General features: G+C 38.9%; 1 protein-coding gene across 3 annotated transcripts in view; it reads left to right on the forward strand.

The window, feature by feature from the left end:
• Positions 1-14,911, forward strand: part of shank1 (SH3 and multiple ankyrin repeat domains 1) — a 130,944-nt gene that overhangs the window by 54,961 nt on the left and 61,072 nt on the right. For all 3 annotated transcript variants that reach the window (XM_038297323.1, XM_038297325.1, XM_038297324.1), the window contains exons 3-7: positions 9,487-9,690; positions 11,906-11,977; positions 12,073-12,181; positions 14,270-14,424; positions 14,683-14,850. In XM_038297323.1, the coding sequence (XP_038153251.1) occupies positions 9,487-9,690; positions 11,906-11,977; positions 12,073-12,181; positions 14,270-14,424; positions 14,683-14,850 (708 nt within the window). The remainder of the gene's footprint in view (positions 1-9,486; positions 9,691-11,905; positions 11,978-12,072; positions 12,182-14,269; positions 14,425-14,682; positions 14,851-14,911) is intronic.

Raw genomic sequence — 14,911 nt, forward strand, 5'->3', positions numbered from 1 at the left:
TGTCTGATGGCAGTGGGAAATAAGCTGTACCTGCATCGAATAACGATTATTTGGCTGAGGGGGTTTAGGCCTATGCAGAACAGCCGGGGGGACAGAGCATCTCCTTGTTATATTCCACATCTGTAAGATTCAGGCAAAAGATTATAATTCTACAATGTCCAGAAGGTTGACTAAGTGGCTGATAATCATTTCAATATTTTTTGCCCAAAATTTTGGATTATTATTCTACTAGAAAACCCATTGGTGACTTTTTCAGTCCGGCAGCTTTTTAATCAAAAATCTGGTTCGTAGAATAGTCCCTGATGCCATTTTAAAACAAATGATTCTCAGGGTCCACAACATCCCAGATATCCTCCTTACCTTTCTGCTCCTTGTTATGCTGGCAGGATAAGCACAGGCTTTAGTCCAGCATTGCTACATTTCAACAGCTTCATTTAGTAATCCACCTCTGGATGTAGAAACGTTTAGTCGAGCAGAATCTCCTTTTTTTTATAGCTCAAGATTTTAAGCTCACATCTGCTTCCCTTTCTTGTCTTTTTTATTCAAAAGTAGGGAATCAAAATATAATATATAAGCAAATAATATAATATATAAGCATAAATATAAGCAAAATATAAATATAAGTTGGTTAAATCTTTTAGGATTTAGAGTGCAATTATTGTTTTTTCATATCAAGGAATTTATGTTTTCATTGTAATCAAAGGCTGACATTTTATAAAGCTTTCAGTTAGAGAAGATGCTCTTGGAGTATATAAAAGCCTCTCAGGGATGCCACCAACAATAATAATGACAACATTTATTAGTGTGAAAAAGCAGCTGGAGGTATATAAACTACTTGCCTTTCTCTCTAATTTAATGTTACAATCAGATCCCCTGGTGTTTACTGCTTGACTCCACCTCTTCATCTGATTCTTCATCTTTTCTCAGTCCTTTCAGAGAAGCCCCCCCTCTTCCCCCCCAGCTTTCCTTAAGCTGCTTTTAATGTCTGCTAATATGCCATCATCCTCCCGGTATATTTGCTCTGTTCTACATGTCAGCTAATTCACCCTCAATAAAATCTAATTGCAGCCTAATTGTGTAGTAATGAGTCCAGGGAGCGACTGTAGGGCGCGAATGCAGATGTTATTAACTGAGGGAGGAGGACGTGGATTGACAAAATGATTTTGACTCACATTGATTTGGAGAATGTGCTGTTATACTGGATTTTTTCCACAAAAAAATTAAAAAGAAGCTGCTAAAATGTCAGAAATTTAACAGCCACTTGTGCAGTTTTTATTATAAACTGTGACAGAACAACACAGACTTAATTTGTTGGATTTCCTTAAAGGGGAGTATTCCAATTTAATGAGAAACTGATTACCAAATGATTGTGTCTGCTGTGTGCATTAATGGAGAATTTTTTTTTCATACATTTTTATTGAATTATCATTTAAAAAAAGGGATTTTTTTGTTTCTTCTGAAACATTTCCACAAAGGGCAAAGGCAAAATGTCCAAGAAAATAGTCTGTCTGCCTATCATGACATTTCCCTTTAGTGCTTTCACACTAAAGGAAACACTAGTAAATCAGGAGGAGGAGGCTGTAATGGTCAGGGAAGTGACATAGAGGTCATGGTTTTATAAAGGAAATCATGTTGCACTTTGACAGTCATGGTTGGATTTTTCTAATAGCCAGGGCCCTGTACTAACCCCCCAAACATGGATTCAAGACATAGTCAATCTGTTAAAATAAAACTTTTTAATTTAACAGATTAAAAACCACCTTCCTTTTTCCAGTACCCAGCAGCAGATCTCAACATTCTGAAAACAGATTTTTACCTCAGTGTTAGTTTTGTTATAAACATAAAAAAAAAAATAATAATAATAATTAGTGTTTTTACAATATATAATTAGAAAACCATGTAGCTCTCAAATTACTTTGATTGATCATGCAACTGGGGTTTTCAGGTTCTTTTCCAATAAAAGCTGGAGATAGCAGACCTGCCCCCGTGGCTCTGCACCCATAGGCAAGTTTAGGCGATGTGTGCATTGATGATTTATTCTAAAACATGATAAAAAGACATAATATTTACACTCACCGGCCACTTTATTAGGTACACCTGTCTAACTGCTCTTTAGCACTTAATTTCTAAGCAGCCAATCACATGGCGGCAACTCAGTGCATTTAGGCATGTAGACATGGTCAAGACAATCTCCTGCAGTTCAAACCGAGCATCAGTATGGGGAAGAAATGTGATTAGAGTGACTTTGAACGTGGCATGATTGTTGGTCCCAGAAGGGCTGGTCTGAGTATTTTAGAAACTGCTGATCTGCTGGGATTTTCAGGCACAACCATCTCTAGGGTTTACAGAGAATGGTCCGAAAAAGAAAAAACATCCAGTGAGTGGCAGTTCTGTGGGCGGAAATGCCTTGTTGATGCCAGAGGTCAGAGGAGAATGGCCAGACTGGTTCGAGCTGATAGAAGGGCAACAGTGACTCAAATAACCACCCGTTACAACCATGGTGGGCAGAAGAGCATCTCTGAACGCACAGTACGTCGAACTTTGAGGCAGATGGGCTACAGCAGCAGAAGACCACACCGGGTGCCACTCCTTTCAGCTAAGAACAGGAAACTGAGGCTACAATTTGCACAAGCTCATCGAAATTGGACAATAGAAGATTGGAAAAACGTTAGCTGGTCTGATGAGTCTCGATTTCTGCTGCGACATGCGGATGGTAGGGTCAGAATTTGGCGTCTACAACATGAAAGCATGGATCCATCCTGCCTTGTATCAACGGTTCAGGCTGGTGGTGTCATGGTGTGGGGAATATTTTCTTGGCACTCTTTGGGCCCCTTGGTACCAATTGAGCATCGTTGCAACGCCACAGCCTACCTGAGTATTGTTGCTGACCATGTCCATCCCTTTATGATCACAATGTACCCAACTTCTGATGGCTACTTTCAGCAGGATAATGCGCCATGTCATAAAGCTGGAATCATCTCAGACTGGTTTCTTGAACATGACAATGAGTTCACTGTACTCAAATGGCCTCCACAGTCACCAGATCTCAATCCAATAGAGCATCTTTGGGATGTGGTGGAACGGGAGATTCGCATCATGGATGTGCAGCCGACAAATCTACGGCAACTGTGTGATGCCATCATGTCAATATGGACCAAACTCCCTGAGGAATGCTTCCAGCACCTTGTTGAATCTATGCCACGAAGAATTGAGGCAGTTCTGAAGGCAAAAGGGGGTCCAACCCGTTACTAGCATGGGGTACCTAATAAAGTGGCCGGTGAGTGTATATGTTCAAATTATCTTTTAGATAATATTTGCATTTTAAGGCAAACATACATTTTAAAAAGGATATTATACAGTTGAAGCTAATTAGAGAGGACGACAAACCAAACAATGGTCCTTTTTTGAATGTGGGAGGAAGGCTGTGGTATGGGGTGGGGACCATGCACACACATAGAGAACATGAACCGCACACAGAGAAACTCCAGGGCAACAAGGTAACGGCACTATAAACGCACCTCTTTGCACCGCAAAAAAAGATTTGATGTGAGGAAGCAATGGGTTGCAGTCTGGTTAAACTTGTAAATAATTTGGAAACAATTTTGACCATTTGCCAATAATGCAGATACAGCTAATTATACATGCATAACTCATAAGAACAAATCCAGCACTCTAAAATCCAGGTGAAAGAGTCACTATCCTTTTCAGATTCCAAATACATGTGCAGAAACACATCCTGACCCTCCGATATCACTCACCGTTTCTGCAGTAGGTAAAATGTGGTGCACTGTTCATTAACTACAGATGATATGAAGAAATAAAAATGGTCAGAGGTCATAGCTGCCTTCAGTGTGTACCTTCAAAACATGGCTGGGAAACTTTTCACCAGGTCGGTTGGATTTGTTTTTCCACAGGAACTCTAACATGTTAAGGTGCTTAGAACAGGCTTATTTTGTCACAGACAGTTCATATTAGTCCAAAATGCAGGTCTTAGTCTGGTCTAATAGGGCAGTGGGGACCTATTTTTTTCTGAAGGTGATAAGATGCATGAAGATGGTCCAACAGCCATTTCTGGCCCTTGGAAGGTTTTTAGCTCCCTGCTGCAGACATATACTTAGAAGGCATCTCTGATTTTCATGCATTTTTAATGCAAGGCCGGTGAGACCACACAGAGGCATGACACTGGAGTTACATCAGTCTATAGCTGATGACACCGACATGCACAAACCATGCTTTTCAGAGTTTCAGGGCCTTGAAGCCCAGCACCAGTCCCTCCTCTTAAACTGGCTGCTGATGTAAAAAGGCAACGGTCCATTAACTCACTTGTTTGAACAGCAACAGTGAAAAGTGTGTGTCACAAGTGGTTCACATGATTCTCCCACCTCAGCAGGAGGTAAAAGCCGAACCGGTCGCCTGTTTATTAGATTGTCAAAGTCACGATGAAGCAGCAGAGTTGGCATTTGGCTTCTGAGTATATTAAACAGCGTGAAGCAAATGGGTTTTTCTTTTCTGTGTGACTAGAGATGAAGTCTTGTCGTAGTTTCAGGAGCCTTCCGGCACGATTTGTGCACAAAAAACCCCCCAAAAGCAAGCCTATCCCCTAAATGCATTCTAGAGATTCTAGGTGAGAAAGGCAAACCCATTTGGCACTGCAGGACACGGCAGCATTGCAGAGGTTCTTTGTGATTTGAAGGAGGAGAAATTCAGGTAAATAAAGAGAAGGAGGTTATTTTTTTGTTCTGAGTTAAGGAAACTGGTCTGTGTTTAGTTAAAAATGAGACAGAACAAACTAGGATGGCGGAAGGAAAAAATAAAGTCTGAATGACATAATTTTTTTTTGTGTTTGAAGGGAAGATATTTCCCAGTAGATCTTATTAAAGACTTGTAGTCCCCCTGCACACGGCCTGTAGAAAAAAGGGCCAGAGGGACAGAGATAGCGATAGAGAGGAGCAGCTCTTATTTCTGCATAGATAAGTGGCAAAGCTGCTCCAGAAAGACAGCAAGAGAGGGAGGGCGGATGGAGTCTAAGACGGAGATAGGCAGGGGAAGATAAATAGCAGCATGGACAGAGAGAGTGGGCGTTTGTGAGTGGGAAAGTGTGATCACGGCTTCAGGAGGCAAGACAGAATTTCACATCTGAGCGATATTAAAAACCCACGTGGGGAAAGGAAAGGAATTAATGCAGCATCAAGTTGTTAATGTAACACTAGAAATCATATGAAATCTTTTAACAAATTCTGAAAACATTATGCACAGTCAAGTATGTGTCTGTTTTTTGAGGAGTTTTCACATTTGAAATTACAAACCAAAACAATCATTGTTAAGCTGGAAGACGTCCTATTAGACTTAGGCAGATTTTGTCATTTTGTTACACAAGTGTAAAACAAAAAGAATTTTAGTTTGGAACAGCTCTCTGGACAATTTAATCGTTTTTTTTTAAACTGCAGCCCAGAAAAATAGTAAACAAATAAATATATAAAAACAGTAATATAAACATATGCCTGTAAATTTACAGTTCTAACATTTTTTATTAACGATAAAAACACCTAGAAGAAACTTTTTTATCTTCTACAAATACAGTTAAAGTCATTATACTTTATTTGGTCTATTTTAGCAAAGCTTAACTGATAATTTTACAAGATTTCATCATTTTGAAAAAGGAGATTTTTTTTTTTTAACATTAGAGCTATAATTACTGTAAATATCATAAAACATACAGATTTATTTATCAAACCTATAACATACTGAAACACACTTTAAGCCAGGCTTGCCCAAACTTGGTCCTGAAGGGCAGCTTTCCTGCAGGTTTTGGAGGTTTTCCTGCTCCAGAACACCTGATTTTCATTGACAGCTAATTAACAGGTGTTTGCTGAACTGCATCAGGACAAACACTAAAACCTGCAGGACAGCGGCCCCTGAGGACTGACTTTGGGCAGGCCTGCTTTAGGCCTTTACCAAAAAAGTAATACAACACTGCATAATGTGTCTTAAATAAATTTATGGTAAATTATTGGTCAATCAGCAGCATTCCAAACCTGAATACAGAATATTTATATCTGATAATAATAAAAGTTATGCTTTAACCTTTTTGGTATAAAATGAGAACATCTGCACTACACCTGCAGTTTCACCTCAGCATCTAAAAACCATCTAGTCTGTATGTTTAAAGACATTGAAGCTGTAACTTTAACTTACAGATGCAATTGATCAGATCAAACTTTCCTTTGTTAGTGCATAATAACGATGCAGCCATAGTCTGCTTCTTTAATATGTGGGTTTGAGGTTTAAATCCTGGTTTTATCAGGAAGGGCAGCTAGTGTAAAAAAGTAGCAATTTCTGTGAGCAGGTATGAATATTTTAAAGTTGACCCCTGATTAAGGGAAAAACTGAAAATCAAATCAAGTGACTTCTGTCTGGCAGGGGAAGTTTACCATCTCTGTCCACCAGAGGGTGCTCTAACTTCTCTGCTGCTCTACTTAAACAGGATCTGTTGTACAGTAGCATATGTGTGTGACACGTGTGTATCGCACAATGTACAGACTGCTCTGTTGTCTCACTAAAACTCTAGTGTGAGAAAAATCTTACAGAGAAAATGCAATTAAGCTGCAGAATATGATACACTCTTGTACTCTGTGCATCAAAAACAGCAATACTTCATTTAACTCACAAAATCAAAACAGCGAATGTATTTTTAAAGTTGTTAGTCCTGGTTATTACCCTGCATTTTAGCAGGACTGGAGTCCTTTTCCGTCCTTCCCTACTTCTGAGACTGACTCAAGAGCCGTGTGTAGGCCTCAGAGTGTGTGTCTTATTGTTTGATGAAACTTTATCTACAGGCACACATCTTTATCCCCTCGTGCTCTTAATCCGCAGTACTGTAAAACACGCACCTATTCACACCCGTCAACGCACACTAAAAACTGCACGTGCTTACACTATTCACACAAACACAGAGGCACACCATCACTGTACCACATCCCTGGGAACACAGAGAGGTTTCTATAGCAACAAGCATCTTGCTCCGCTAATGAACTGGTTGTCTTGGCGACCGTGTTGGCTGTGCTCGATCGGAGTAAGAAGAAGATGTGATGTTAGTCCTCTGCACAAAACATGTATAAATAAAGAAACCGGGTGCAGATCTGATTTGTTTTGTGGAGCACACACAGAAATGGGTGTCAGAGTGTGTGTGACACTAAGATCAATTACAGACTGAATGAGCGTTCTGTGAGCGAGGGAGCGCTGGCTGTCTCTAATGCAGTCAGACGCAGTGTGATCCCTGCATCTGGCTGTACTCTGAGTTGGCCAATCATCTCACTGCTGCCTGAAGGTCAGGAAGCTTCACAGCTTCACACTGGGAGCAGAGAGAGAGGAGGAGATGGATGGAAAAAGGAGGGCTGCCAAAAACTGCGCTGCTTTGGTAGCAGGGTTGATATTTCTGTTACTCTTAGGTGACTTAGCCCTTGAGCCATGAGGCATTTTGTCTGTTCCCAAATCCACAAGAGACTCTAAAGTGGCTGATATCGTTTCTGCTGATCACCAGAAATCCTCCACTTGAACCTAAATCACTGTCTCCTCCACCTGGTTTAGAGGTGAATAACTTCAGCATCCTGCAGTCATTTGCAGCATCTCCTGGCGCAGGGCTCCAGTCTTTGTGCAACTTTGATATATTTATTGCCCACACAGGTATGGGTGGTAAATATCTGATTTAATCAGATATTATTTGGACTGTCATATATTGTTTATGAACACACGCCCTACTGGCTGGTGTTAGAATAACAAAATAATGTCTGAAACGAGCTCAAATTATGGTCAAACAGATACTTGTGCACATACATGGAATAAACTCACCACAACTTCAATTCAAAATATAAGAGTTTATTAAGAAAAATCATTCAGCTCCCAGTCAAACATATTTCAGTTAAAAACTCATGATTAAAAACTAGTGAAACTCAACTAAACTTAACTACTATATACAAAGAGGAAAGGAAAACATGGTTGAAAACCATAATCAATGAGATGATGCAATGATATCTCAGTTTAGCTAGATTTTGTGTTTGAGATCCAAAGTTTTCTTAAAGAATTAATGATGTAATCAAATTAGCAATTCACAATGCAAATCCAATAAGTGAATAAAACATTATTTGGCCAAATTATGTTTTGTTAAATTATTAGCTTAATCAGGAACCAGTCACCATAGTTAAATGATTCTTTACCCTGTTTGAAATAGCTTGCAGGAAATAGATATAAGGATTCCAGTAAATGACTTTTTGGACATTGGTCCTCAATGTTAAAATTATCTTATTACCTAATTGATTGATTGAACTCATCTGATATTGGAGAAATTTACTTCTGTATTTAACCCATCCCCTTGGGGAGCAGTGGGCTGCCATCATGGGGTGTCCGGGGAGCAATCGTGGGTTAAGGGTCCTCCTCCGAGACCCAGAGTGGCATGCTGTGGGAGTGGGGCTCAAACTCAGAACCTTTGGATTCCAAGCTCTATGCCCTATAAGCACTAGGCCACCACTCCTATCAAGCTTTATGGCCCAACACGGTTTAGGGTCAAAGCCTGGAGTTGGAAAAGGTCCATTAAATTTAACGTGAAAAGATATTTAAAGATAAAAAATTTCAAACTAAATTGAAATACTGGAAAGGTTTAAAGACACAGAGTAATTTATGAAGCTCAACAGTGGCCAGAATATGTCTTAATGTGAAATAATTGCTGAAACCTGAAAAATCATTCAAATATAAAAAGGTATAACATAATAATACAGCTTATAAGAGCTAAATAAGCATCCTACACTTTCTGTTACTCTAAATGATATAAAAACTGAGAACATCATGACAGAGAGCAATTAAGAGAAAAAAATATATATATAGATGACATGAGATATTTAAAATTCAGAGTTTTGATTTGCTGTAAATGCCTCATTCAGCTTAGGTTTAAAGTCTCTCTATTCATTATGGTGCACAAAGGTGTGTCTCTGGCTTTAGACATGATGCTTTTAGCCTGTCTGATAAAAAGATACGATATTTAAGACATTCTTCAACACAAATTTACCTTTTTACTCATTTTTATTTTGTTCATTAAACTATATGAACAACAGTGGATGCAGTGAAGCTGTTTAAACACACACAAACACATGGATGGCATCTAATAACCTGAAACAATTTCATTTTCATTAGACGCAAGGCCTCAGAACTGAGTTCAGGTACCATGTCGGATTTTATAGGCTTTTCATTAAGGGTGAAAAGCTTTGAATTTTACTGTTTATTTTTCAAGTGTATGGGTCATTTCATCCTAAATGAGTCGTTTTTCAAATTAAAGGGTATTTTTTACTTATTTGCTTATTAAAGCGATGGTACTAAATTTGGCTTTTGCGAATCAAAGCCTGATTGATGAGAATAATGCAAAGGGTTCGGCCACTTCATTTTCACTAACTGCTTTTGAAACTGCTTTGGAAACATCTGTATGTGTTTGTCCTGCAGAAATGTCTGCGGTTTAACCCCGATGCCACGGTATGGAAGGCCAAACAGCAGGTGCTGTGTTCTCTGACCGAGTCCCTGCGAGACGTCCTGAACTACGGCCTTTTCCAGCCAGCAACAGATGGACATGACGCTAAGTTCCTGGAGGAGGAGAGACCCCTCAGAGAGTACCCACAGTCTTTTGAGAAAGGGGTGCCATATTTGGAGGTACTTATTTACCCTTTTGTTGACACAATTTCAAAGAAAACACTCTACACAACGTGAAGTACCCTGTGCTGTCTGAGGATGGCACTACTGTTCTTTAGTACGGCAAAAAACAGATTGTATAAAATGGTTTATCATACATATGAAACATTTTATTCAGCAATTACGGTCACTCTGTGCAGAGTTAACTCCTTTAGACTTATACTGTAATCCCCCAGATTTATCAAAACCAACAATAAGGATGTTTAAAGAAGCCATGGAATATACTGTAACACAGTATTTATGCCTTTTGGTTTTTCACAGGTAATGACTTCAACCCATAAGCTCTAATTTATACTGTTAGAATTTGGTGTAATAGACTGATATCAGATACATAATCATTTTAAATGTGTTTCTAGATTAAACAAATGACATAATTAATAAAGTCCACCTGAGTGTAAATTAACTCAGTATAGATGCAGCTGTTCTCAACGTCAACAGCTGAAGTAGGAAAATCTGGTAGGATCACTATCTAGGAAGAGGTTTGGTAATGATATGTGATGAAATAAGTAAAAAAAAATTCTAGTTTGGTGTTTTCCATCACCCATGTAGAGAACAAAGCAACCAAGTTGCAGAAAATTCTCTTAAACAGATCCACCATAGTTCATTTATTTGGCATAAAAAACAACATAAGTGATATGGAAAACTAAGATAACACACCCTCAAAACACAATTCCCAGGTCCAAACACAGAGGTGGTAGCATCATGCTGTGGGGATAGCTTTCTTTAGCAGAAACAAATGGTCAGAGGTACTGGGAGGGTAGACTGAGCTGAATGCAAGGAAGGCATTTCAGAGTGAAATAAAACTTGAGACCAAGCAGATCAATAACCTTAAATTAACAGGAAGAGACCAGTTGGAGTAAAGCAGATTAATGTGCTGGCAAAAGTTTTGATTTAGAGAAGTGAATTTAAATGAATGTCACACTTCAGATCTCTATTTGCTGAAAAATGGAGAATCATATTAAGTCCTTTTCAATCTTAAATTATGACCTGCTTTATCAGAAATCCATTAATGACAGAAAAGTTCAGAGGAAGCAAGAAAAAAATGTCACATCAGTTGATATGATCAACTTCTGAATCCTTTACAACATTGAGGCTATAAATAGAGAAAAAGACTTTTTTAATTTTAAGATTAATATCTTAACGTGATACATTTTTATCAGGATTTTTTCATCTGTTATTGATCAACAAAACATTTTACTTTATTCCATGATTTTAAATCAAGAAGGTATCATGTTGTTCTTTTGAACATATTTGGTCCACAGTTACAGCAACTGGCTTTTGAACTGTTTGATTTGAATCACCTAAACATTTCTTTGAGAATAATGCAGACTTTTACAGAAAAGAACTGAACTCTTTAATGATTCCCCATATTTCAAAATTGATTGATTAACTTTATTGATATCACAGTGGAGAAATTTACTCATTACATCAGCTCAAATCAAAACAGAAGAAGAATGTGCCAAAGGAAGAAAAAGGTACATGGGACATATACAGTATATATGTCCACATATAACAGCTTTTTAAAAAAAGTTTGTAGCAGGAATTTTATACAGGGTTGTTGCACAGGGATTTTACATGGGTATGTATAAAGATGTATAGTTATACATATAATTATTGCACTGGGTGTGTATATAAATATAGAGAAACAGTTATTGCACAGGGTATGAAATAGTAATTGCACATTATAAATTGCACAAGTCATTGCCATTGTAGTGTTGCATTGTAGAGTCTGGTGGCAGTAGGGATGAATGACCTGCAGCAGGGCTCCTTTTTACAAACAGGGTGCAAAAGTCATTCACTAAAGGAGCTGATCAGCTCCTCTACAGACTGGTGCAGAGGGTGGAAGGTGATGTCCATGATGCATGTAAGCTTGAACAGCATTCTCTTCTTAGCCACTTCCTCCACTGAGTCCAGAGTGCAGCCTTGGGCAGAAACGGCCTTTCTTACCAGGTTGTTCAGTTCTTTCTGTCCCACTCTGCAATGCTGGGAGCCCAGCAGACAACAACGTAGAGGGGGGCTGATGCAACCACAGAGTCAAATCCACATATGCAAAAACATCTTATCCTCTACCCTACATCATACCCTCGTGGAGGAAGACAGTTTCTTCCTTTGTTTTCTTCTTCACTGGTTAATTAAAATTGTGTTTTGTTTTTCTCTGTTTCTGTTGCTGGCTTAGTTTCGCTATAAAACCAGGGTTTACAAACAGACCAATCTAGATGAAAAGCAACTGGCCAAACTGCACACCAAGGTATGAAATCTTTACTTCTGACTGGATGACATTGAAATCATTTCCTTGTTTTTGTATTAGATTTGACAGTTTTGATGGTCCCTCCTCTAATGCAGGCGAGTCTGAAGAAATTTATGGATTACATCCAAACCAGCACTGTGGACAAGATGGCCAAGTTCCTGGACAAGGGCCTGGATCCTAACTATCAGGATCCTGACACTGGTGGTGAGGACAGCTGAACAGCTGATGTTTATTTCCTCATTTTCCTAACAGGTTTACTTGACGTTACGTATATCAGCTTTTAACAAATCTTTACAGCAACAGATCCATAAACACTTGATTAGATAAATTTATTGTCGCTATCCTTGCAGAAATGACTGTAGACAGTAAACTAATATTAAAAATCCAATAAAGAAAATGATCTATATCCTTTCACAGAGGCATATATGGATGCAATATCTTTAGGATACTATTTCTGCATGTCGGTGATGTATTTAAGCAGCTGGATGAACTTTAACTTTAGGTATCTATACTTTACTCCATTACTTAGTTTTCTTCCTCCTTCTGACTTCCACTCATTACAATTCCACACAAGTATCTGTACTTTCTATTCCTTACATTTTTAAAACAAACGTTACTCGTTACTCTTGGTTTCGGTTTAATGTTTATAAATATTTATTTCACGTCATGTATGCCATCCAATGCAGATCATCGGCGCCATCCACATCTAGTGAAAACTAGTGTGATTGGATGAGTCATAGAACGCAAATATTCATTGGTTAGCTAAAGGAAATCATCAGGAGCAATCAGGTGTTCTTCAAACTGTAAACGTGAATTGTCTATGCCATGCTACAATGTCTGAGTCAGAAAAAGATGTTGAAATGTCTGAAAGGTCGGACACAGGCGAGAGCGTATCGGGAGACGGAGACCAACAAGACCTCCCTCATCCTTGGTCCTATCTCAAAGAAATGTTCGAAATAGTCGAAAAAAATTTTTTAAAGCTTAATTTAAACTTTTATACTTTAAGCAGTTTTTGGAGCACATACTTTTTCACTTTTACTTGAGTAAAGAGGTCAGTATCTACTTAAGTAACAATGCTGGATAAAAATGAACGAAAAGTGTTATAGCCCACCAACCCAGACTTACCAGAGGCCAGAAGCTGAGTTTCTTTAATTGGAGATTATTAATTGTGCAATTTTATGTTTGTGTTAAAAGGCACTTCCTTCCTTCCTTCCTTCCTTCCTTCCTTCCTTCCTTCCTTCCTTCCTTCCTTCCTTCCTTCCTTCCTTCCTTCCTTCCTTCCTTCCTTCCTTCCTTCCTTCCTTCCTTCCTTCCTTCCTTCCTTCCTTCCTCTGAGTAAAAATGTTTCTTTAGCGTCATCAGGATTAGAATTATGTTTATAACCATAGACAATTTGGCTGCATAGACAACCAAAAATGTCATAAGATATTAGAAAAACTGTATTGAACTACTGCAACATCCTGCCAGCACAATTCACAGCAAAAAGTGAGATACACTGAGGTTTTTCCCTTTATCTTTGAAATAAGGACAGTAGACCCAGATCACTGTTTTTAACAGATAGTCACAAATAACATTCTCTGTTTTTTGTTTTTTTTAGTAAAAAGAAAAAGAAAATATAGAGATGAGCAGTGTTCTTTATCTTCATATTTTTTTTATCACAGCAAAGTTTGAAAGGTTTGGTAAAGCAGAGGCAGACCACATAGAGCTGGTAGGAAATTACAATAAGTGTCATGAAGTCATTTAAGACTTGAAATTTTCTGTATGTTTTATTGAGATCAATTTAGACATGTTTGGGCTCTAACTGCATAGAGCTACTGAGTAAAGTGGAACTCTGTTTTTTTTTTATTCTGTGACAGTCTTCGATCATCCCTCAAGTTTCCATCACTTTTGCTTCCAAGCAGGAAAACTTCAATGACCTAATATGCAGCCAAATTACAAAGACATTGTAACATCATCACCATCAAGATGTTTTTAACTGGCTGAAATAACTTTGGTTGCATTTAATGGTACCAGTGATATAATAGAGACACACTCAGTTCTTCTGATACGAACTCAGTTCTTGTTTCACAGCATGAACTCAGGGGACCAGTTTTCACTGTCTGGCTTTAAAGATATAAAAACCTAGTTTTATCCTAGAGGGTTAAAATGAGCCTCTGAATAGATTGACTTGAATGTGCCCCTTCTCAGCTACATCTGATTCAAATTCTGAAAATACCTTCAAAACAAAGTTCATCAGCTGGTTGACACATCCTTCTGTTGCTAAATGTGACCCGTGTGTTGTGTTGTTTTCAGAGACTCCACTGTCGCTGGCAGTGCAGTGTGAGCCAGGTGGAGGAGAGGCCATCCGGGTCCTGGTGGACAGTGGCGCTCACATCGACTTCCGTGCCAAAGACGGACTCACGCCGCTTCACAAGGCTGTTCGAGGCCACCGCCATACAGCCCTGCTGGTAAACGTTCCCCAATGCTTGCATCCCTCTCTTAAAAAGTTATTATTTCAACCTTCAGTGTCCTAAAAATGAAGCACATGATAATAACTACCCCTTTATAACAGCCTTTTACATATACATTGTCCTTTAATATTTGTGTTTTTCAAAATACATCCTTATTTCCTCATTGTGAAGCAGCTTAGAGTTTTATGCTTCCTTACAGTTCCTGTTTGGGTCTGGGAATGTGCAGTCTCACTTCCCGCTCCCCTTATCCTGCAGGTCCTGCTCTCTCTGGGTGCTTCTCCAGACTATAAGGACCGGCGGGGGCTGACACCGCTTTACCACACTGTGCTAACAGGGGGTGACACCTCCTGCTGTGAAACACTGCTTTACCACCACGCCAATCTAGGCATCAGGGACGAGAACGGCTGGGATGAGACGCATCAGGTACGTTTGTCCGCACCAGAACATAACACAGATCACAGATTTGGGGCGAGGCATAAAAAAC

This window comes from Cyprinodon tularosa, unplaced genomic scaffold, assembly GCF_016077235.1.
Source record: "Cyprinodon tularosa strain WSP-4 unplaced genomic scaffold, ASM1607723v1 ctg386, whole genome shotgun sequence".
NCBI classification, from domain to species: domain Eukaryota; kingdom Metazoa; phylum Chordata; class Actinopteri; order Cyprinodontiformes; family Cyprinodontidae; genus Cyprinodon; species Cyprinodon tularosa.